The sequence below is a fragment of the Macaca thibetana genome, chromosome 1 (assembly GCF_024542745.1).
Source record: "Macaca thibetana thibetana isolate TM-01 chromosome 1, ASM2454274v1, whole genome shotgun sequence".
Taxonomy (NCBI): domain Eukaryota; kingdom Metazoa; phylum Chordata; class Mammalia; order Primates; family Cercopithecidae; genus Macaca; species Macaca thibetana.
In genome coordinates, this window is record NC_065578.1 from 92,518,210 (window position 1) to 92,543,404 (window position 25,195).

General features: G+C 36.6%; 2 protein-coding genes across 5 annotated transcripts in view; one reads left to right on the plus strand and one right to left on the minus strand.

Annotated features, from left to right (window-relative positions):
• The window catches only part of MTF2 (metal response element binding transcription factor 2), a 58,886-nt gene extending 54,557 nt beyond the window's left edge, over nucleotides 1-4,329 (plus strand). For all 4 annotated transcript variants that reach the window (XM_050807059.1, XM_050807069.1, XM_050807080.1 and 1 more), the window contains one exon: nucleotides 1,928-4,329. In XM_050807059.1, coding sequence (XP_050663016.1) covers nucleotides 1,928-2,285 — 358 coding nt within the window. In that variant the 3' untranslated portion in view covers nucleotides 2,286-4,329. The remainder of the gene's footprint in view (nucleotides 1-1,927) is intronic.
• A 12,597-nt stretch (nucleotides 4,330-16,926) lies between these two features.
• The window catches only part of TMED5 (transmembrane p24 trafficking protein 5), a 28,972-nt gene continuing 20,703 nt past the window's right edge, over nucleotides 16,927-25,195 (minus strand). The window contains exons 3-4 of the mRNA XM_050807102.1: nucleotides 21,378-21,561; nucleotides 16,927-19,963 (exon numbers count right to left, since the gene is read on the minus strand). Coding sequence (XP_050663059.1) covers nucleotides 19,745-19,963; nucleotides 21,378-21,561 — 403 coding nt within the window. The 3' untranslated portion in view covers nucleotides 16,927-19,744. The remainder of the gene's footprint in view (nucleotides 19,964-21,377; nucleotides 21,562-25,195) is intronic.

Sequence of the window (25,195 nt, forward strand, 5' to 3'; positions counted from 1 at the left end):
GGTTTTGCTAAGTTGCCCAGGTTGGTCTTGAACTCCTGGCCTCAAGTGATCCTCCTGTGTTGGCCTTCTCAAGTGCTGGGATTACATGCATGAGCCATTGCAACTAGCCAAGATTTGATTGGGAAAAAGAAAAAAAAAAAAGAATCAGACACCTAAATCCTTTTGTCCATAAAATGATTTTAAACTTAGGATTTTTATCTGATATTTAATCCAGCCCTTCAGAAGGACATTTTTGTTTTTTTTTTGTTTTTGTTTTTTTTTTTTTTGGAGACTACTCTGTCACCCAGGCTGGAGTGCAGTGGCATGATCTTGACTCACTGCAACCTCTGCCTCCCGGATTCAAGCGATTCTCGCGCCTCAGCCTCTCACATAGCTGGGATTACAGGCGTGCGCCACCATGCCCAGCTAACTTTTTGTATTTTTAGTAGAGATGGGGTTTCACCGTGTTGGCCAGGCAGGTCTTGAACTCCTAAACTCAAGTGATCTACCTGCCTCGGCCTCCCAAAGTGCTGGGATTACAGGCGTGAGCCACTGCGCCCAATCAGGACAACTTTTCTCTAAAGCATGTCATGTCAGGTATGAAAAGGTTAATCTGTTTGCGGTCAGAGCTACTATTTTCAAGTTTTTTACTTTGTTCTGTTTAAATTTTGTTCATAATTCAAAAACTGCTATTGTAAATTATGCAAAATTCTACATTAAATGCTTAAAGTGTAACCCATTTATTAATGAATTCTGAATAATTGACTTTTTTGGGCCTCTTACTAGGTACTCTGCTAAGCTTTTTATGTATATTATCGTATTTAATTCTTAAAACAATTTTTTGGATGGGTGTGGTGGCTTATGCCTATAATCTCAGCACTTTGGGAGGCCAAGGTAGGAGGACTGCTTGAGGCAAGAGTTTGAGATGAGACACCATCCCTACAAAAGAAAAAAGTTATCTGGGTGTGGTGGTGCTGTCTGTAGTCCTAGATAATCAGGAAGCTGAGGTGGAGGATTACTTGAGCCCAGGAGGTCAAGGCTGTAGTGAGCCATGATTGTGCCACTGCACTGCAGCCTGGGCAAGAGAGTGAGGCCTTGTCTCAGACAAACAAAAGAGAACATTTTTTTGAGTTGTATAAGTCCTGTTGTTCTCATTTTACAGATGAGGAAACTGAGACTTAGGGGATTTTAAGTAACAAGCCCAACATTGCATGTTTAGCAAGTATAACAGAGCTGGATTGTTAATTTATACAGTATGACTGTGGGTCTTTCAATTTAGTTGTTGTGCTATATTCTCCTTTTATTATAAAATCATAAAATAATTGAATTTCTGTGCTGAAAAGGACCTTACAAATTATCCAATCCAACCCCTTCACTCAGTAAGTGAACATAGAGAATAAGATTTGAATTTGGCCAAATAATAGAGTTAGAGATAGACCCAGGATACTCTGACTGCTAGTTTGTGCTTATTCTGGTGTATTACTTCACTAGGCCTAGAACTGGTAATAAGAGAACCTCTATTCTAGTTCTACTCTTCAAGGACATGGAACAGTGTCGTAGATGTAGTTTGTGCTCATTCATTATTTGTTCCAATGAAAAACAAATGAGCTCTTTTAAATGATGAGATTATTGGCAATACATGATTTATGAGTAGGGCCTCTTGATAAGAATTTTTCCTTGTTGGCCTCCTAAGTAAAAAAATTACCCTCAGCTTACTAGTAAAGGAAGAAAAGCTCTACAAAGTTCAGCCCCAAGAAGGTGACAAAATCTAAAGTAAGGAGCACAAGTGATAGTCCATTTATATCGCATTTATTGTTTGAGTTTGGCTTATTTTTATGTCATCAAGGATATATGGTATAGTAGAATAATCCAAAAAAGAGAACATATTGTGTGGGCATAGGATGCTTAAAAAGCTTAGCAGACAATTCTGGCCTTCTCTGTTACATAGATTATCTGACTCCAGAAAAAGAACGCGTACAGGAAGATCTTGGCCTGCTGCAATACCACATTTGCGGAGAAGAAGAGGTCGTCTTCCAAGAAGAGCACTCCAGACTCAGAACTCAGAAATTGTAAAAGATGATGAAGGCAAAGAAGATTATCAGTTTGATGAACTCAACACAGAGATTCTGAATAACTTAGCAGATCAGGAGTTACAACTCAATCATCTAAAGAACTCCATTACCAGTTATTTTGGTGCTGCAGGTAGAATAGCATGTGGCGAAAAATACCGAGTTTTGGCCCGTCGGGTGACACTTGATGGAAAGGTGCAGTATCTTGTGGAATGGGAAGGAGCAACTGCATCCTGACTGTAGGACTGAACATTATGTTCACTGCACTCTGATTTTCTGTAGGTACAGTTCAAAGCCCTAAAGGAGTCTGGCTTTTACTATCTTTCTTAAAAAAAAAAAAAAGTCAAAAAAATTCAAAAAAGGGGATGATACTAGCCTTAACATGTACCTGTCAATGTTATGGATATTGTCATAAAAAGGTATCTTTTAAAAATCAGAACAGAGACTTAATTTTTTAAATCTTAAGATTTGTAGAATGTTTCTAGGGTAGGATATTAAAAATGATTGAAACCCATGCATGGTGTTAGACAATTTTTCTAATTATTTCATTGAGTCAGTTTTTTGTGATTAGTGGTTATCAGAGCAAACATCATGTAGATAGCACAAGTATTTGGAGAAACGTTGTCTGTTTTGTTACCAAAATGTTGGAAAAATTTATTTCAATACCTTTTAGATTCATAAAGTGCAGTGTATATAATGCCTACTGAAAGACTGTAAAATATTGAAATTTTCTTTCAAGCAAAGTGTAAAAAAATATATTGAGCCTGTAAATTGCTCTGTGACTAGACTTCATTGTCGTCTTAATATATTCTTGCATGTGCATATATATACACACGTGTATATATATGTGTGTGATTATGTGACCTATGCAATACAAATTATGGGAATGGGCAGCTTTGGAGTATATATCCCATAATTCTTTTTTCAGGAATAGTTGCAGTATTTACACAGCAGCATTTCTTCTCAGGCTTTTATTGGGTGCTGTTGCTTGCTATGTATGAAGAGAAATGTGTCAGACAAGTTTAGTGTGTTCTGAAGAAGGGTGTGAACAACAGTGTTCATGGGCTTTTAGAATGCTTTTCACTTTTAGTCCTTGTAACTCAGCTGTTCAGTACCTAAACAAATTCAAATAATATGAACATTATCTCCTACTAGAAGTAACGTTTTCAAGTTTTCATGGCACATTATGATTGTAAATGTCTCTCAGTTTTAACAGTAAGTCTATAGGAGTCCCGTGAAGATTCCTGAAATGTCTGTAGTAACTGTTAGTCATGTTTGAATAAGTGTAGTATGAACAAAGTATTTTATTGCACAGGGTTAACAAACAGTTTGTTGCCAGCTGAGGCTACTGCTGTTTTATTACAACATTACCTCTTGTTTTTATAAAATGTACCAAGATTTAAATTGATAACTTTATTTTACTTGTAAAAAAAAAAGTTTTCTTTTATCACCAGTGTTAGAGTTGTCTTCTGTTTCTTTTTGTTTTGTTTTGTTTTCCTTTTTAGCCAAAGAGTGAACAGAAGATTTTCTTATTTTGGTGGCTATTCATTTTACTTATAAAAGTGATTGGTGGATTTTAGACTAATAATGGGGGAATTTGCCGCCAAAATAAAAAATATGTAAAGTGTAGTGATTACAGAGTGGTTAAAATGTGGGTTAGTACTTATTTATTCCATTAATTGATTATTTGACTGTTTATAAAGAAAGTTGCTTTATTTCTTTAAACATCTTCAAAAGATGATCCTTTCTTGTCACATTATAGCCAAAAGAAGCAGAGAACTTCATTGTCTGCATTTGGTTCCTGGTTGGCCAGGTATAAATGAGCTTTACAAAAGTGCAAATTAAAAACTGTTACTTCTGTTTACCTCCACCAAAACTTGATTTTCCCCTAGCTATTAATTTAAGGTTGCCTTTCCTGCAGCTGCAATATTTTGAATAACACACAGAGTTTGTGTTGATTTTTGAATGTTTGTTTATATCTAGGGGTAATGAAAAATGTAAATCCCGTGTATCCTTATTCACTCCACCTGTATCATATTATTTCATTTTCCCCAAAGTCCTTTAATTCTAACTGAACACCAGCAGTATTTTTAGAAACTTTTTCTTTAACATACTTGGAAGATGATTTATTCAGCTGAACTGTCGTTAGACGTAATTATTGTGAATGTCTGTTTTATTTTCTCATGGTGGTTCACATGGCTCTGATGTTCAGTTTGTATTTTTGCAATTGCTTTACTTAGAAATTAAAACAGACCAACATTAAATGTGTGTATTTTTTAAAGAGCTAATGAGTTTTGCTTCTGTATTTGCTTGAAAATACACACTAGTGCAGTAGTTGACTGCTTTTATTTAGCTAGGGTGGTAAGGATTTTCTAATTCCACTACTAGTATGTTCACTTGAATTAATCTTTATAAAACTTTGCTTTCATTTTCCTCATCCCTCATATAATATTAATAACCATCACAAGTTCATCTTAAGTGGTCTTAAAGTACGTTTAGCGAGCATGTACACTTTATATTTGAAAGACAATATATCTCTATTGTGTCCCCAAACTTAAAAAATTCAGACTTAATTTTCCAACTATGTTTTCTTCTTACATAGAAGGAGTTAAGGTTGATATAAAAGAATTTCCTGGGCCGGGTGTGGTGGCTCACGCCTGTAATCCCAGCACTTTGGGAGGCCGAGGTGGGTGGATCGTGAGGTCAGGAGATTGAGACCATCCTGGCTAACACGGTGAAACCCCATCTCTACTAAAAATGCAAAAAAATTAGCCTGGTGTGGTGGTGGGCACCTGTAGTCCCAGCTACTCGGGAGGCTGAGGCAGGAGAATGGCGTGAACCCGGGAGGCGGAACTTGCAGTGAGCTGAGATGGCGCCACTGCACTCCTGCCTGGGCGACAGAGCGAGACTCTGTTCAAACAACAACAACAACAAAAAAGAGTTCCTGTACTTTTAAAATAAGTTTTGCTTCTAGGCAAATAAGAGATGTAGAAACAGTATACCTTACTCATTGTAATTCCATTTTTATTCAAAACCAATCCTTTTTTATAAATATTCTGCTACTAAGTGATTAATGTGTATTCCTAGACCCTTAGACCACCAAAGTAGAGCCAGAATATAAGCTATCAGAGATATTCTATAAATTCTAATATAGGGGTGATGAAGCCAGCTCTTGCTAGGTATATTTTTTACTAAATATTTAACAGAATTGAATGTTCACTGATGTGTTAGAGTTGAGGGTGCCTCCCTCTTTTTTTTTTTCCAAGATATGTCCAAGTATGTGTGCTTGATTTCTATAATGTATATGTTCAGTATATCTCTATTATCTAGAACTAACTGTAGAACTAACTGTTTTGGGCTACTTTATTGAGTTTCTACTAGGTACTATTAAATTTTGGTTGGAATATGATCTGACTTAGGCAGTTCTACCAGACTGTTTTACATTGTGGTTCTAGAGTTGTTTGAATGAGGATGTAATGACAAAGGAAGATGCTCATGCAGCATTGGGAAACAGTTTTGTTTTTTTGTTTTTTTAAGCCTTGTTTTTGTGGGGAAATTTTTCTTAGTTATATTTGAGTACCTCAACGAATGCACACATCACAGTCTCCTTTGGTTTTTTTCCTGTGGCAGTTGATCAGTCATGTTCAGAAAAATAAAAACTGGGCAGTGAAATGTAAGATACGAAGTTTATCTGATTATGGATTCTTTTCTGATTGGTAGCAGTTAGAAAACCAGATGTCTGTCTGATATAAATTTGGAAATGGAAGAAGCTGTGAAAGCAAACTAATAGGTTCTCTGTAAAACAAGTAGTTGGGAAACAGGTACAATATTTGTAACTTTCATAAAAATGTCTTGGGGTAGTAGCTATATTGAAATATCATGCTTTTTTTTCTCTTCCCTCCTCTCGTTTCTGCTCAACAAAATCCCTCTTTGCCAGCTCCCCTGGCATTTTCTCTTTGTGAGAGATGATAAGTGTATAAACTGTATTCTTAGTAACTTTTTATTTGTCCCACATCTTCAGAAAATGTGATGTGTCATTCAAAAATACCTTTCCCTGGATTTAGGCAAGGAAACAAACAAACCATTTTAACCTTCACAGATGATAAAATATATTTTTGGATAAAAATATATCCTGCTTGAAAATCAGTCTATTTTCTATTCTTTGTATTTACTAAAAGGTGTCTAATCCATTTTTTCTCCTAACCCTGTGACATGTTTTCCCAGTGTGGGTGATCACATCCATAAATGGGCAAAAATTTGTCTGGGGAGAGGACAAAAAACCTTAGATAATGCTTTGTGGTCCTCCAAAGTTCAACCCTTCCAACAAAAATCTTTATGTCTTAGTATTGCTCTCACTGAATTTTCTTAGGTGTCACACAGGCAGCTTTGACAGTGAGTTCATGGAACTGTATAAAATATGTATAATACCAGTGCTACAAAACCATGGCAAATGGATGACTGTACTTTGGAAGACTGATTGCTCGATCTTGAAAACGTATTGTGAGAGGTGGTTTGGACATGCCTGTTGGCTGTCACTGGCACCCTTGTGGATATTATGTTTGATCCTCAGTGCTTTTATGTATGGCCTGGGCTTGAAGAATTAAATAAAATTAGTTTATGTTTTATTATTTTAATTCTAACCAAGGTTATTTACCCCATCATTAAATGTCAAATGCTAAAAAGAAAAAATGTTGACAATATCTGAATGAATCTCTAGCAGCTAGTTAAAAGTAATTTTTTCATATCAAGCAGAAGTTAAAAGTAAGCTCACTAATAATAGTTTAAGAAATTAGTTGGCTGGGCACAGTGGCTCCTATTTGTCATCCCAGCACTTTAGGAGGCCAAAGTGGGAGGATTACTTGAAACCAAGAGTTCAAGACCAGCCTGGACAACATAGTGAGACCCTGTTTCTACAAAACAATTTAAAAATTAACCAGACATGGTGGTGCATGCCTGTAGTCCAAGCTACTTGGGAAGCTAAGGCGGGAGGATGCTTGAGCCCAGCAGTTCAAGGCTGCAGCAAGCTGATCATGCTATTGCATTCCAGCCTGGGTGACAGCTAATGAGACCCTGTCTCTGAAAAAATTAAAGAAAAATAAATTAATTTTCTCAAATGTTTTTACTTTTGCTAGAAAACAGGATTTTTGAATGATTTTAAAAAAATTGATTGCATTGCTTTTGTGAATTTATATGAGTTGTTAATTTACATTTGTAATTTGATACATTATAATTAAAATGTAGTTATAAGTTTAAGTCAAATAAGTTATAAATTTAAGTCAAATAAGCAGCATCCTGGATTAGTAATGTATCCTTAGTGACAGATTATAATTAGTGTTTTAATCAATAAGTTATACTTGAATATGTTGTCATTAATATTGTAAAAGGTAAGGGTTTTTTTTTTTTTTTGTATACAGAATTTGGGATGACAATAAGCAGATAAGAGATTTTGTGAGAGCTATCCTTGAATATTAGCGTTTTTCCTTGAGGAGACATGGAAGCTTAAGGAAATGAAGCTTGTTGGAAAGAGTTTTGGAAGGGAAAAACTATGGGTTCATCAAAGACTTGTGGAAGCATGGTTTTGTTTTCTGTATCCCTTTGTCACCAAGTTCCTGCCAGAATCCAAGAGCATATTCTGTAACAGGTCTATTGATTTTTAAAAGTTTTATTGTAATTTTGCATAACCTTATATCTTAGATATTTTGTGTTAACTTGATATGAATTTTCCAACGAAGAATTGTGTCATTAGAGACCCATTCTTTATAAACTATAGTTTGTTCTGTAAGCAACTTTTAAACCATCTGAAGATCAGAAATATTGAGAATACCTTTTCATTGAAGCATTTTCTAGAATGTATTAAGTATTTCATGCTTTTAAAAACACCGTTTTTATAACATGTTAACCTTTCCTACCTTTCCACTGAGAGATTATGAAGATTCATTATTGTTCATTGCTATAATATGTTATGCTACTCACAGGAATCTGGATGTGGGTGGGGGAATCTTAGCCTTAAACTTAATGACTTAGGTTAGGTGGTGTTTTATATTTATCTGCTTTTCACATATCTTCTGTTGGAATACCTATGTTAATAATCCATGTTTGTTTATTCATAGTGCATTGAGCAGCTTTCTACTCTCCCACATGGCATCTAAACATTATTCATTAATTTGTTATAGGCTGGAAAGAACTTAGGCAAGGCTTTCTGGGACAAATAATCACATGAATAAAGTTCAAACCTTCTTTTACAAACCACAGTTCTGATTTTTTTAGACTATGAGGGTTTGAGAGTGATTTACTTCTGAAAAAATGTAAATGGCTTTAAAAAAAAAATTGTTCACCACTGGAAATACATTTTTTTCAGTTTGTTATTCTTGCTTTCTACTTTATGAAATATAAGTGGTTGAGATATTTAGAAATGTGGCTGCTGGATAATTAAGTTGTGACTATAATGTAGGCTAGAGTAAGTTGATTATTTTGTAGCTAATTGGTCTTCACATTTCCTTAACAGACGTCCAGACACAAACGGCCTGGCCAAACAGCACCATGGTTTCTGTTAACTGACAGGTAGTGTAAGACTACTGCTAGTGTTGGCTCATGTATGCTGCGTGTCATTATGAGGAAGAAAAAACTGTGTTTTGCCTAGTAGAGACTTGTCATGTAAGAATAGTACCATTTTAGAGAATGGCAAATTGCCATGACATGGTTTTATTACATGTATATATTTAATAGGCATAAAAGAGGCCCAGAGGAATAGGATGGACATGTTATTAGAGTAGCAATTCAATATTAATTCCCACTACTTTATAGGTTAAATGGATACAATAATTGATATTAGTAATTTGCTTAATTTTTAGTCCTTTAAGTGCTGAAATTGGTAATCTACAACTGAGATGTCAAGCTTTGAAGAATTATAATTAATTTCTAAGATAATTGTTTTACCAAATTCAAGTAATACTTATTAAATTTGATTTGTTTCATGATCTTGGGTAAATAAGTATAACTAAATGTATAAAATTAAGTTACCTGTACTGGTTTGCTTTTATATGGAAGGTAGAATTTAATTTGTTTTAGTAGGGTCACTCTCGATATTTTTGAAATAATTTTCAAAAATTTGAAAATACTTTAAAACTAAGGACTTAAAAAATACTTAAGACTCAAGTGCATTTATTTATTTATTTATTTATTTAGAGATGGTCTTGCTCTGTCACCCAGGCTGGAGTGAGTGCAGTGGTGCAATTTCGGCTCATGTGGCAACTCTTTGAATAATATTAAATATTAACCTGGGACCTACTTAGCAGTTTCTTGAAAGCAATGTTCTCAGCCTTAAATGTTTTTAAAGGTAGTTATATGTATATTTAATTATCTAATTCAAGCCCTCTGTGGTAAAAGTAGCTTGGATAGAATTTTCTTTTTCTTTTTTTTGAGACAGAGTCTTGCTCTGTTGCTCAAGCTAGAGTGCAGTGGCACGAGTTTGGCTCACCACAACCTCTGTCTCCTGGGTTTGAGCAATTCTTGTGCCTCAGACTCCTGAGTAACTGGGATTACAGGCATGTGCCACCATGCCCAGCTAATTTTTTTTTTTTTTTTTTTGAGATGGAGTCTTGCTCTGTTGCCCAGGCTGGAGTACAATGGCACAACCTTGGCTCACTGCAACCCCCGCCTCCTGGGTTCAAGCGATTCTCCTGCCTCAGCCCCCTGAGTAGCTGGGATTACAGGCACCCGCCACCACGCCTGGCTGATTTTTTGTATTTTTAGTAGAGACAGAGTTTCACCAAGTTGGCCAGGCTGGTCTTGAACTCCTGGCCTCAAGTGATCCGTCCTCCTTGGCCTCCCAAAGTACTGGGATTACAGGCCTGAGCCACTGTGCCCAGCTTCAAGTGGTTTTAAATGTAATTTACATTTATTTTGGCACACTTTCTGAAGAACTTACATGTTGTTTGATATAATCTTATCTGCTACTTGAAGGTGCTAGTTTTCATAGATAAACAAAATTAACAAAACACCAATCATTTATATTTGGAATTTGAAGTCTACATTTTTTATTAAAACTCATTGAAGTTATTTTCGTAATTCCTTTAGCATACTCTGACTTAAAAAAGCCCAAGCTGGATAACTTAGAAATACAGCATAAAGGTAAAGGGAAGCACTGGATTACATTTTTAATTTTTTTATTTTGAGAAGGAGTCTTGCTTTGTCACCCAGGCTGGAGTGCAGTGGTGTGATCTTGGCTCACTGCAACCCCTGCCTCCCGGGTTCAAGCGATTCTCCTGCCTCTCCTGCCTCAGTCTCCCAAGTAGCTGGGACTACAGGCGCGTGCCACCACGCCTGTTAATTTGTTTTTGTGGTTTTAGTAGAGACGGGGTTTCACCATGTTAGCCAGGATGGTCTCGATCTCCTGACCTCGTGATCTGCCCATCTCAGCCTCCCAAAGTGCTGAGATTACAGGTGTAAACCATCACGCCTGGCCTACAATTCTTTATAAAGAATAAGCAAAATATAAGGCTGTATCTAGTCTTATGTCCAAAATGTGTAACTTCACCATTAAGAACATTAAGACATAGATTGAGCCAGGTGCGGTGGCTCACGCCTGTAATCCCAGCACTTTGGGAGGCCAAGACAGGCGGATCACGAGGTTAGGAGATCAAGACCATCCTGGCTAACACGATGAAACCCTGTCTCTACTAAAAATACAAAAAAATTAGCCGGGCATGGTGGCGGGTGCCTGTAGTCCCAGCTACTTGGAAGGCTGAGGCAGGAGAATGGCATGAACCTGGAAGGCGGAGCTTGCAGTGAGCCGAGATCGCGCCAGTGCACTCCAGCCTGGGCAATGGAGCAAGACTCCATCTCAAAGACATAGATTGTACTGAAAATAATCATCATAACGTAGAACTTAATTAGGATCATTCTCTTTAGAAATTGCATGAATTTTAAAAATTATTGTCTAGGCCGGACACAGTGGCTCATGCCTGTAGTTCCAGCACTTTGGGAGGCCAAGGTGGGTGGATCACTTGAGCCCAGGAGTTTGAGACCAGCCTCAGGCAATATGGAAAACCCATCTCTACAAAAAATGCAAAAATCAGCTGGGGATGGTGGCACAAGCCTGTAGTCCCAGCTACTTGGGAAGATGTAGTGGGAGGATCCCTGGGAGGTCAAGGCTGCAGTGTGCAGAGGCCATGCCACTGCACTCCAGCCTGGATGACAGAATGAGACTCTCAAAAAAATGTGTGTGTGTGTGTACACACACATAGAACAAGAGAGAGAATAGTCAATATGATAATAGCTTTGGTTTAACATTTTAAGAATATACTTTTAACATAAGACATTTTAAGAGGTTGTGCTGAACTTAATATAAAATGAGCCACTGCTTTATAATCAAAATCCCATTCATCATAAGTATAGGCAAAATATGGCTTTTGTTAAAGAAATCTGTTTATTTCTTAACTTCATTATTGCTATTATTTCTAAAAATTTTTTTCTGGGGCTCTGCTATTGAGGCCTTTATATTAATTTCCTAGAGCTGCTACAAGTTACCAAAAACTCGGCAGCATAAAACAGCAGCAATTTATCAGAGTTCTAGAGGCTAGAAGTCTAAAATTGAGTTTGTGTCAAGGTTGATTCCTTCTGGATACTCTGAGGGAGAATCCCTTCCATGCCTGTTATTGCTTCTGGTTGCAGCTAGTAATTCTTGGACATACCAGTCCAATTTCTTCCTCCATCTTTATGAGGCATTCCCCTATTTCCAATCTTCCTCTCCTTTTCTTACAGGGCAACAGTCATTGGATTTGGGGCCCACTCTAAATGCAGGGTGATCTTATCTGGAGATCTTTAATTACATGTGCAAAGACCGTTTCCAAATAAGGTTGCAATGACAGATACTGGGAGTTAGGACTTGGATATATCTTTTTCTGGGGGACACAAGTCAACTCACTATAGTATTATAGGATTTTTTTTTTTTTGGTATGCTTTAGTTTTTCTGAAAGTGGTTGAGATGTAAAATTCTGTGTGGTTGTATTAAGCATTTATTCAAATTCAGCAATCATGCTTTGAATGCCTGTGAGTTGCTGTGAAGAGATGGAGGAAAGATTAGGAGCCTGGCTCTGAGTTCTTAAATTATGGAAGATGCAGACATAAATACAACTAAATTTGAGTTGAAATTGATAATTACTATGGAATATCGGTACAAAGTTCCATTGAAATTTAGGGTAAGCCTAAGAAAGATACCAAGGAAAGACTTCATTGAAAGGGAATTCTATTTGAATTTGGCTTTGAAGGATGATAGGATCTTAAATGGCAAAAATTGGATAGTATAAGACGTAGCATAAAATCAAGGAGGTGGAATTTTACAGGAGGTGAGGTTGAAGGTATTGTTTAATAGTACTGTCTTGGAGAGTTAGGACATAAGTGTGATTATTAAGTAACATTTGAAACAGTATATGACTACAGGTATCAAAATATGTGCTGTATTGCTAGAGAAATGAGACTGATCTGGACTGCAATATTTGTTAGGTTTTACCTTGAAGGATGGGTTAGCTTGAATAGAGGCTAAGTGAGAGAAAATCTAGTTTCAACATGAAGGAGCAGAATAAGGCCTGGAGTTGAGAATGAGCATGTCACTCAATATTTGAGGACCTAGCATTTTCAAAGACATTATGGTGTCACCTCTTGTCTGTGGATTCAAGTGTTAAGTTGCATGCCATTCTGAGTAGCGTAATGAAATCTCACACTCATTGTCCCACCCTGCACAAGAGTCATCCCCTTGTCCAGCCTATCCATGCTGTGTATGCTATCCACCATTAGACACTTAATCATCTTGGTTATCCTATCAACTATTGCAGTATTGTAGTGCTTGTGTTCAGGTAACCCTTATTTTACTTTATAGTGGCCCCAAGGTATAAGTGTGGAGATGATGGCAATTGGATATGCCAAAGATAAGTCATAAACTGAAAAGGTGAAGGTACTTGAGAAGAAAATTATATGCAGAGATTTACAAATCTTCATGAAATTGTGAAGGAAAAACATTCGTGCTAGTTTTAAGATGAAAAAGGCATTAACCCATTTATGCCTAGTGTTTTATTATTGGAATGCTAAGCTTATGGGAGTTATTTATATCCTGCTGCTCAACGTCATTGCCAAGGTCTGATTTTTCACAAATTTTGCAACCTCTGGCATAAATGGATTAAATTTGTGGGTGGAAGACATGGACAGAAAGAAATGTGTTCCAACTGACGTCAGTGTGTTGCCCCGAAAGCACTGAGCCTATACCAACATTCAGCAAGGGATCCCCTGAAATGAGTGATACCAAGCCATTTGCTGCAAATAGGGATGGTTACACAGATTCAAGAATGGGTTTGGACTGAAGTATTTAAGAATTACTGAAGAGGTTGTATCTGTTGATGAAGAAGCTGCTGCCTCATTTCCAACAGAGTTGAAGTTGATTAAGGAGAAAGGATACCATTCAAACCAAGTTTTCAATTGCAGTATCAGGCTCTTGTGGAAGAAGATGTCCAATAGAACTTACATTCATAAAACTGCAAATGCAGCGGCATCAGGGCATACAACATGGAAGAACAGATTAACTCTGGTACTATATGGCATTGCTGTAGCCCATACGATAAAGCTAGGTGTAGTGTATAGATTGAAGAACCTACATGCTCTCGAAAACAAAACAAAAAATTATGTTTCCTGGCAACATAATCAGTGTGGGTGACAGCCATCTTTGTGGAATGGTTCCACCAATGCTTCATCCCAGAAGTGAAAAAATACTTGAAAGAGAAAGGGTTAGAATTTAAAGTATTAATAATGGACAATACATGAATCTGTCCGCTATGAAAATAAAAATGTTGAGGTGGCATTTTTACCTCCAGATAAAACCTTACTGCCTCAGTCCCTGACCAGGGCATCATTTGGTTTGTCAAGGCCACATACAACTGCCTGATATTTGAACACATTTGATCAGCAATTGCTGCAGACCCTAATATGTATATAATGCAGTGCTGGCAATCATTCACTATTGCTCATGCCATAATATTCATCAAAGCTGCAGTGGATGAATTAAAACCAGAAACAGGTAAATTCCTGCTGGAAGAATGTGGAATGATACCATAAATGACTTAAAGGCTTCCTAGGGACCCATGGCAATTTTAAATCATGTAGCAAGACAATCCTTCACAAAACTTGTGAAGAAGGATTTGCTGACGTGCTTGATGAAGAGGAGCATATCAAAGGCCATCAAGAAGTGTTAACAAATTAGGAATTGGAAGAACTTGTTGAGTCATCTACAGAGAGAGAGGAGATAAACTGAAGCAGAATCGCCAACAGAGACATTAATTAAACTTGCCAAAGTATTTTGAATTGCACAGACATTAAAGAACAGAATTATAGAATATGATCCTCAGATGGGACACAGCATTAAAGTCACCAATATGATCACCAAAGGATTATAATCTCTGCAGCAACACTTCGATGAGCTGAAAAGTGTCAACAACTTCTGGTTACAGTGTTCTTCCAAAATTTTTCAGCAAAAAGACCCCCAAAAGAGAAATCCTTCACCTATTGAGGATCCCCAACCATCAACATTGTCTGATCCTTAACCATCAACATTACCTTGGCTTAGTGATCCAGGATCACCCGAAGCTATTTTGATGATAATGTAGCCTAACTACATCACTTACACCTACATCAGTCACCGCATTTCATCTCTTTGTTTAGGCACTGTATGACATCCTACAACCTCACAAGGGTGAGTACAAGATATTTTGAGAGAGAAACCACATTTGCATAACTTATTACAATATATTATTGCAATTACTCCATTTTGTTAGCCGTTGTTAATCTCTTAATGTGCCTAATTACAAATTAAACTTGATCATAATTATGTATGCATAGGAAAAAACAGGCTGGACATGGTGCCTCACGCCTGTAATCCCAGCACTTTGGGAAGCTGAGGCGGGTACATCACTTGAGCTTAGGCATTCGAGACCAGCCTGGGCAACATGGCGAAAGTAATTAGTCATTCAGAAATATGTATATACCAACATACTAATATCTGTTTCAGCTATAAATACTTCTAACATTTCACATGTATCTTTATGTAATCACCACAATCAAACTACAGAACTTTTCCACCACAAGGCTCCCTTTATAGCCACATTCTCCTTCCCTTCAGTCCCAAGACCTGAACCAAGAATCTTGTTTCCCATCTCTATTGCTTTATTATTTAAGAATGTTACAAAAACAGAATCATACAGTGTGTAAAACTAGGATTGTCCCCCCAAACCACCCAAGCATAATTCCCTTGAGGTCCATCCAATTTGTTACATGTATCAGTAGTTTGTTCCTTCATATTACTCTCTAGTATTCTATGGTGTGGACATACTAAACCATTCATTCTCTTTTTGAAGGACATCCAGGTTGTTTCTGGGTTTTGGCTATTGTAAATGAAGGTACTATGTAACATTTGTGAATGTTAAGTTTTAACTTCTCAGGGATAACTGTCAAGTAGTACAAATGCCAGGTTATATGTTAAATGCATGTTTAGTTTTATAAGAAAACTGCCAAGAATATTTTCCACAATAGCTCTACTATTTCATATCTCACCAGCAACGTATGAGTGGTCCACTTATCCAATTTCTCTTGCATCCTAGCAAAACAACTGTAAAATTTATCATTTGGAACTGTCTTTTCTTTCTGCAATGGTATTACTTGTCCTTTTAGAATTGAAATCAAGGGAAGAAAGGTTAGATTTACTCCAGCCTCCCATTTGATACTAGCCGTAGTTAACAATCTCCTTTACAACATGTGATCATTATTGCCACTTAACACTTCCAGGATTGGGGAGTAGTATCTTTCTTTCTGAGGGAGTTTGTATCAGTTTGGATAACAGATTCTCATTGTTCATTTTACTGCTTTCCTATTTCTTCCTCATATTCTATAAAAGGCACAACAATAAATCTAAGCTTGTTAAAACAGAAACAAAAACAAGTACTAAAACAGGAGGGTTTTTGTAAAACTGTCAATTAGGATTTTAATGCATGGTCAGTGAAGACCTCCAGGATTTTCCCTGCACTGCATTTTCTTGCCTTTTTCTTTCAGATGCAGGGATCCAGAGTCCATCTCCACGTGCCCCCTCTTATGTAACTTCATCCTAGCTCCAGATTCTTTAATCGGTGTCCTTTCCCCAGACATACATTAGGTGTATGGCTCCAGGTTATGACAGCAGCCTTCCAGAAGCCTTAGACACCTGAAAGTGATAGCAGTGCAGAAGCAGAAAGGTGCCTAAGGATTTCTACCAGCTTGTGGTAGAAGAGTGGCTTGTCTGGATGGTTTGAGGGAAATGACCAAATAATAACCTATCTACACCAAGCATTGTACTTTCCTATATGCTATTTTAACAAGCTTTAAGATGTTACTTAAAATATTTCTGAAAATGAAATAGCCTCAAAGGAGTTTTGATTTTACAAGATCACTAAGCAGATGACCCAAGGATAACTGACAGGATTCTATATTGTGTTGGTTAAAAATTAAGAATCCTGAGCCATATTCCAGACCTAAATAATCAATTTCTGGGGTGAGGTAGAGGAGCAGGGTAAGTTCCCTGAGTGCTTATTTAGCAGGGTAAGTTCCCTGGGTCCAAACTTTAAAAACTGATTATCTTTCCTTTCATATAGTTGGAGCAAAAATTGTACCTTTTAGGAACAATGCATGTTTAGGCAGGTGAATAAGTACATACAGAAACAGAACTCCAATGCAAAGTAGAGTGATGTACAATAAGAGGTGTAGAGAGCTATGAGGTTTCAAAACAGGAGGAGAGAGCACATTATTAACTAAGATTGAGATGAAGGAAGGCTTTCAGGAGTAGACAGCATTTACAAATGACTGGTCATTTTCTTTGATAATTTTTATTATATACAGATCAATACTCACAATACATTGCTTATTTAAGATGGCTGTTTACAAGTATAAAGCAGTTTGAGCAACACTGATTGTGCATTATTATACTTCAGATGAAAAATCCTTACATGCTGAATCAATTTCTTTTAAAATTTCAGATAAAGAATTTTCATTTGAGGAGACATACAATTGTAAGTGCTCACTTTTTGTCAATTTTAAGACACCATTATGTTTAAGAAGGATTAATTTTACCATAAAATTACAAACACCCTCCATGTCTTGACATTCACATGAAAGAACAGCACAACATTAATCATCCAAACGCATATCAGAGCAAACTCTAGGCCTTAGTGTGAGGTGAACATGGTAACTGCTTACACTATGGAAATCGGTTGGGCCTTAGTTAAATATTGTAGTATTTTAAAAATTTGTATATTGAAAAAGACAAAATGAGCGGTTAAGTGATAAACAGCTTACTCAGTTTAGCATAACTTTAATTTAGAAATGGAATAGTGAAATTAAAAAAAGCATATGAAGCAGATAAACAGTATGTCTAGAAATATTAAAGATTTTTACTCTGTTTACAAATTTTGCTTTTTTGGTTATGCCTCTTAAATATCTCAGTCTTTTTACTTTGTCTGTAAAAGTAATTGTCCTAAATATTCCTAAATTCTTTTCCAAATAAAGCCATTATCATTTTTATATAGTAAGAAGTTACTGAATCATAGGTTTGAGATCAGTGGCACAAATCATATATGTAGAAGATTATGTAACAAATTCATTGTTAGGTAAGGAGTCAGAGAGTACAGTACAGTAACAGCCATACAGGAGAGGTAGAATTCTTAATCACAGTTTTATAGAAAAGATGCAGTAGTTTATATATGTACCCTGCTTTATTAGTTATGGTACTATAAATTTGCTTCTTATTACAAATTTAACAGAAAGGGCAAAAGGCAGGGCTATTCATAGGCAAGGATCTTATTGACCTTTGTTCTGCAGGTGTTGCAGAGGATACCCCTAGACACTTGAAGCATTTTCTTGGCCAATTAAGGTAATTGATCATATATGGCATTTACCTCATTTTTAAAAAGCTTGCATGTAGGGAAATCTAAGCTGCTCTTCTCCCAGGGGCCTAAGGAGGGAAATGTATCTCCTTTTATACTACTCTGAGTGCAAATGAAATCACTGTCTCTGGTTATCATTATTGCTTATCAACAATTCCAGCATTACTAACCTGTTGAGGGGTTCTATACCCCAAATTTTGTTTGATTGTTTCTAACTCACAATGTAGTCATAAACAATGTTATAAGTGGGCATAACTTAAAAATTATAGTTCATTCATGATGAAGTTAAATTATTAGTACTTGAGTAAGATCCCCATAGACTTCAAAAAACTAGATGGCAGAGACTTTATTGTATATATGGATTATTCACATTTAGGTGTTTACAACTTGGGAGTCTATGTTTCCAATCCTTACTTCAACGTCAATAAATAAAGTGTTCAGAAAGGCCATTTTATAAAAGTTACAATAAAAATTTTTAATAAATATGTACACCCAGTGCTAAATCTTACAGTAGGGCTTACATTTTATAAAATGTACCTGCTTACAAACAATAATTCAAACCAGAATTCTTGTTGAAAATAAAAACCTACAGCCAAATAATTTCTTCCAGTTAACTGGAAATTAATCTCCTTTGATTTATGAGTAGGATGTCATGATGAGCCAATCAGATTCTAGATATTTATTTATAGTTCTACTTAAGTGAATTTTATTTTGGATTCGGTGTCCTCAAGTTTTTCTAAATTCTTTCTTGTCTCTGATAATTCTTAGAACTCAGAAAAGGAGCTATTTATTTATGGTAGGCCCAGATCATTTTAGCAATATTTCCTTCACAACTGCTGGTAATAATGAATTACCCAAGTCAGCAATGTTAAAATTAACATAACATGATTATTAATTGTTGACAGATATTAACTGTTGACAGATAATATTAAAAATAAACTTACTTTACCTCACATTTAATTTTTAAATCCTGCACTTTAGTTAAGGGTTAGAGAGAATGTGTCCTTATAGAGGAGGAAGCTTTTAAACTATATTCTTCATTTCAAAGAGAAAACATGTCCTAATTTTAATAAATATAACTTTGTGTTTTTAAGAATCGTGAAAATGTCAGCTTTTGGGAACGTAAGCTAAGTACAAAGACTAATACTTTCTGCTAATATGTTACACTGAAATATATTTGGTTATAAAAATCTCAAAAGCCTAATTGTATTTCAAAGCTATCATTCTATTTACATTGTAGGAGAGATGCATATGTAAATAGAGAAAAGTTGGGCTTTTGTAGTCTAAAGATTTATTCAATCCATAATTAGGTAATTCTCAGGTGATTTATAACTTAAAACTGAAAACTTCCACAGTTAATTGTAACTGCCACATTTACAAAAAAAGTTCTGGGTAAGAGAACCTGTTAAAAACAGACTGGTGTTGCAATTAGGCCCAATACTCATTTATTTAAGTCACCTAAGACATTTGCAAAATTTTTCAAAGTTAGGAAAATGCAGTTATTAATATGGCTTCATTCAGTTAAACCTATATTCTGCAAAATATTCCTGTTACACACTTAAGTACAACTGGATCAGCAGGATTACTTGCACAGAAAGTGAAGGCTTAATTTTCACATTAAAATTATACCTGTTTCACACTTATATCTCAAAATATTTTGGAGAAGACCATTAATGGTCTTGACTGTAACAGTTTATTGCATTCTTATGCCTCATTTTTCAATGTTAAGTACTCTAGTTTGGAGTTTTAAGTTCTACTTTTCCTCTTATCTTCAAATAGACTCTTCAGCATATAAACTTGAATGGCTGACACTACCACCATGACCACTAAATTAACCATAGACCAGAAATTGACTCTATCAAAGTTGCTTTCTTGTATGTTTCGATCACGAGCTTCAAATGCTCTAAGCAGGGTTTGTATGTGCCCACTTTTGCTTAGTCTGGACTTGATGCTGTTGATGGATTCCTGGAGATAAATAAAATAATTTTTTTATTAAAGAATGCTCAGAAATTTTAATTAAAAAATGAGGCTGGGTGCAGTGACTCATGCCTTGTAATCCTGGAACTTTGGGAGACTAGGGCAGGAGGACCCCTTTAGCCCAGGAGTTCAAGACTAGGCTGGACCACACGGAGAGACTCTGCCTCTACAAAAAGACGGGCATGGTAGCACCACCTGTGGTCCCAGCTACTTGGGAGGCTGAGGTGGGGGATCACTTGAGTCCAGGAGGTTGAGATTGCAATGAGCCATAATGGTGCCACTGCACTCCAGCCTGGGCAACAGAGTGAGTGAGGCCCTGTCTCAAAAATATTTTTTTTCAAAATATGCTTTATGTTTTTTATCCAAACACAATTTTAAGATAGATGGCTGCACAATTGAGGGGCAGGTACTATTTATATTATATTAGAGATTCTCTGTAAGGTTATGTAATAATTCTCTTGACATATTTATACTGTTTATAAGTAGTTATTTAACAAGGGAACAAAGCTACTGTGAATTGAAAATAGGTAACATGAAACTCTGAGTGGCATAGCATCAGGAGTTTTACATACATTATCTGTTTCTTAGCCCTCACACAACCAAAGGAAATGACTTAAGGTTTTGTTTTTTTTTTTGTAGGGGGGACGGAGTTCACCCAAGCACAATCTCAGCTCACTGCAACCTGAGACTGCGCCTGGCCAAATGATTAAGTTTTTAGAGATGGGGTCTTGCTATATAATAGCCCAGGCTGGAGTGTAGTATCTATTTATACCTGTGACCATGGTTCACTGCAGCCTCAAACTGGGCTCAAATGATCCTCCCCCTAACCTTCTGAGTAGCTGGGATTACAGGTACCTGCTACCATGCCTGGCAAATGATTTCCTTTTTGAAAACCCAACAGATACAACTTTAGGTATTTACCTATTACATGATGCATGTGTTTATATTTCCTTCTTTGTATGTTAATCTGACCAATTTAGTATTCAGTAAAACACCCAATGTTTTAATACCACAAAATAGTTGTGAAATTAGAAAACATTTTATTTTTCATGTGCCTTCTGTATAATCAGAAGCATAATCTATTTATAATTTTAAAAATTCTAACTGCACATTTATAAAACAAACTTACCAAGATGCAGTCTTAGTTGCACATCTGAAAAAAGCTATTTTTATAATAGGGTCCTAGAAGATAAGTTATTTGAAAACTATAAAAGGGCTATATGAATACAAAGTAAAATTAAGCTGATACTTGAAATGGAGGTCAAAGTATTTATGGCAAAAATAAAATATTAGAAACAGATTTTCCTGGATAATGCAGATAAAATGCTTAGTTCAGTAACCATTACCATACTAAGGGCTCTGGATGTTAATACTTTTTATTTTATTAGAAGACCATACTGACCAGGATGTCTTCCAGTTTCATATCCAACATATCTGTGCCAGTAATATATTTCTTCCAATCTTCTTGTTCTTGTGCCTGTTCTCCCATATTATCCAGGATTAATTCAAAGAAAATCACCTTCTCAGAAATGGTGCTGAATGTATTGTCAAAGCAGAACATGTAATCACCAACTTCAGTCTCTACACTGTATAAAAAAAAGTACATGTTTTTAGTTACTTGTACTTCTGTTTGTGATGAAAAGCAACTAAAGGTAAAAGAAGGTAAAAGAAAGAACTAACAGGCTGAGTGTGGTTCCTCACGCCTGTAATCCCAGCATTTTGGTAGGGCAAGGCTGGTAGATCACTTTCGCTCAGGAGTTTGAGACCAGCCTGGATAACATGGCAAAATCCTGTCTCTACAAAAAAAAATACAAACATTAGGGCATTGTGGCTGGCATCTGTAGAACTAGCTACTGGGGATGCTGAGGCGGGAGGATTGCTTGAGCCCGGAAGGTTGAGGATGCAGTGAGGCATGATCATGCCACTGCACTCCAGCCTGGGCAACAGAGCAAGGTCCTGTCTCAAGAGGTGCGGTGGCTCATGCCTGTAATCCCAGCACTTTGGGAGGCCGAAGTGGATGGATCACGAGGTCAGGAGTTCAAGACCAGCCTGGCCAAGATGGTGAAACCCCGTCTCTAATAAAAATACAAAAAAATTACCCGGGTGTGGTGGCATGCGCCTGTAATCCCAGCTACTCCGGAGGCTGAGGCACAGAATTGCTTAAACCTGGAGGGGCAGAGGTTGCAGTGAGCTGAGATTGCGCCACTGCACTCCAGCCTGGGCAACAGAGGGAGACTCTGTCTCAAAAAAATAAAAACAAACAAAAAATTCAACAAAACAAAAACAAAGAAATAACATAGTTTATAATAATTGGACAGCTTACTCATGAATTTCCTTAGTATTGAAAGATAATTTATAATTTCTTGGGAATGAAGCAACCTGAAAATATATACGTTCGAGTACAACTTAGACATGCTTGGCATTTACTTAGTAAATTATGGTTAGTGACCTCATTTTTGGAAAAGGATAGAATTAAAAACCTGTATACATAACTCATAATAAACTTTAATATTTATACACTATTAAAAGTATTTTATCATGAGTTCAATTCATATGCAGATATGACTGCCAACCTACCCTTCAATTGAGATTAATCTAAACTGAGTTTTGTTTTCAAAAGCAGTGATGGATTATCCTACATGTTTTCTTCCAGGCCTCTTACTGATTTTGCTTATTGACTATCACTGGTTCCCTTGTAGATGTTTATGTTTAATCCTAAATGCTTTGAGAATTAAATAAAACTAGTTTATATTTTATTAATTCTATAAGGGTAATTCAGCCCATCATTAGTTATGTCTAGTGCTGAAAAAAAAAATCAATAATATCTGAATGACCAGTACCCTACTTACAATTAGTTTCCCATATTAGCAAAAGTTAAAAGTAGGGCCAGGTACAGTGGCTCATACCTATAATCACACACTTTGGGAGTCTGAGGCAGGAGGATTACTGTAGGCCAGGGGTTCGAGATTAGCCTGGGCAAAAGTGAGACCTTGTCTTTACAAAAAATTTAAAAATTAGCCAGGTTCATACCTGTAGTCCTAGCTACTCAGGAGGCTTGGTTGAGCCCAATAGTTTAGGCTGCAGTAAGCTATGGTCACACCATTACACTCTGGCCTGGGCAACAGAGTGAGACCTTGTCTTTAAAAAAAGAAATTACATTTAAAAGAAAAAAAGACTACTTAAGAAAAACCAGTGACATACTGAGATTTTTGCTGCTCTTACAAAATTAATATAGCTACAGATAAAAGCTTTGTTTAATGTTTGAAAAACAGATTTGTAGGCTGGGTGCAGTGGCTCACACCTGTAATCCTAGCACTTTGGGAGGCCAAGGCAGGTGGACCACGTGGTCAGGAGATCAAGACCAACTGGGCTAACACGGTGAAACCCTGTCTCTACTAAAAATACAAAAAATTAGCCGGGCATGGTGGCGGGTACCTATAGTCCCAGCTACTTGGGAGGCAGAGGCAGGAGAATGGCGTGAACCCAGGAGGCAGAGCTTGCAGTGAGCCGAGATCGCGCCACTGCACTCCAGCCTGGGTGACAGAGCGAGGCTCCATCTAAAAAAAAAAAAAAAGATTTGTAAATCTGGTGTAATGATTAAGAGTGAGTTGGACTGCCTGAATGTAGATCCTGGCTTTGCTGTTTACTAGCTGTGTAACCTTCAGCAACTTAATTGTTCTATGCCTCAGTTTCCCCATCGGTAAAATGGTATTTACCTCAGGATTGTGGTTAAGAATAAAAAAAATTAGTACATGAAAAGTGCTGAGAACACTGGCCTGGCACATCAAAAGAATGCAATAAATGTGAACTATTATAAACTCAATTCTTTTCTCCCAATTATTTAATGAGAGGTAATTCAACACAAGGAAGCAGTAAGATACTTATTTTTCTAACAGTGAATTTTATTATCTCAAAAAGGGAGCAAATAATTGGGGAGAAATAAAGATTGATATAAATTTTGAACATTTTAAAAATTCTGAAACTTGAACTATATTTTTAGTTTTTTGGTTTTTTTTTTTTTTTTGAGATGGAGTCTCTGTCGCCAGGCTGCAGTACAGTGGTGTGATCTCGACTCACTGCAACCTCCGCTTCCGGGGTTCAAGCAATTCTACCTCAGCCTCCCAAGTAGCTGGGACTACAGGTGTGCGCCACCATGACCAGCTAATTTTTGTGTTTTTAGTAGAGACGGGGTTTCACCATATTGGCCAGGATGGTCTCAATCTCTTGACCTCATGATCCACCCACCTGGGCCTCACCAAGCGCTGGGATTATAGGCGTGAGCCACTGTGCCGGGCCCATTTTTAGTTCTTATATATCTATCAAAGAGAAAACAGTTAATTCCAAGCATATCAATATAAACTGACTTTTACAATTACTATTTCTATTGTATTTAGTAATAGCTTATGCAAATATTTTTCTGAGCTCTGCATAGGTAAAATGCCATTTAAAAATGTATTTTAAATGAGTATCTTAAAAAATTACTGAGACTTTTTTCCTCTCATCCATTCATACATGTATTCAGTGTTTACTGAGTATCAATTATGTATCAGGCACTTTGGTTAACAAAGACCAATAATTTTAATAGCTAGTTCTTACAATAGTGTTATGTGCCAGGGATGTTCTAAGCATATGGTAGAAAGCAAGAGTTTTGGTCCATCTTGTCTCTACCCTGCATGTGTATCCCTGCAGACTTATTTGACTTCTCTGGGCCACCTTGTCTATAAAATGGGAATCTTGAGTCAAAGACTCTATCTCATAGTGGGTTGGAAAGATTAATTTAGAAGCATATAACATGCCAACCCTTGTTTAGAGCAAATACTAGATACTCCATATTTGTTCTTCCTACAGATTCACAGTTTAACACATTAACAATATTGACTTAAGAAAATGTTATAGTAAGATAATAGAATGAAACTGGGAAAAATACCAGTGAGATATGAAAAGAGGGAAGTGAGGTGTCAGAAGAATATATGGTCTTTTGCTTAATTCTGAACTCAAAGAGTTAAAACAAGTATTTTCTTTTGCTTTCGGGCTTTTTTTTTCTTTTTTGAGACATAGTCTCGCTTTGTTGCCCAGGCTGGAGTGCAGTGGCACGATCTGGGCTCACTACAAGCTCCGCCTCCTGGGTTCACGCCATTCTCCTGCCTCAGTCTCCCAAATAGCTGGGACTACAGGTGCCCGCCACCATGCCTGGCTAAGTTTTTTTGTATTTTTAGTAGA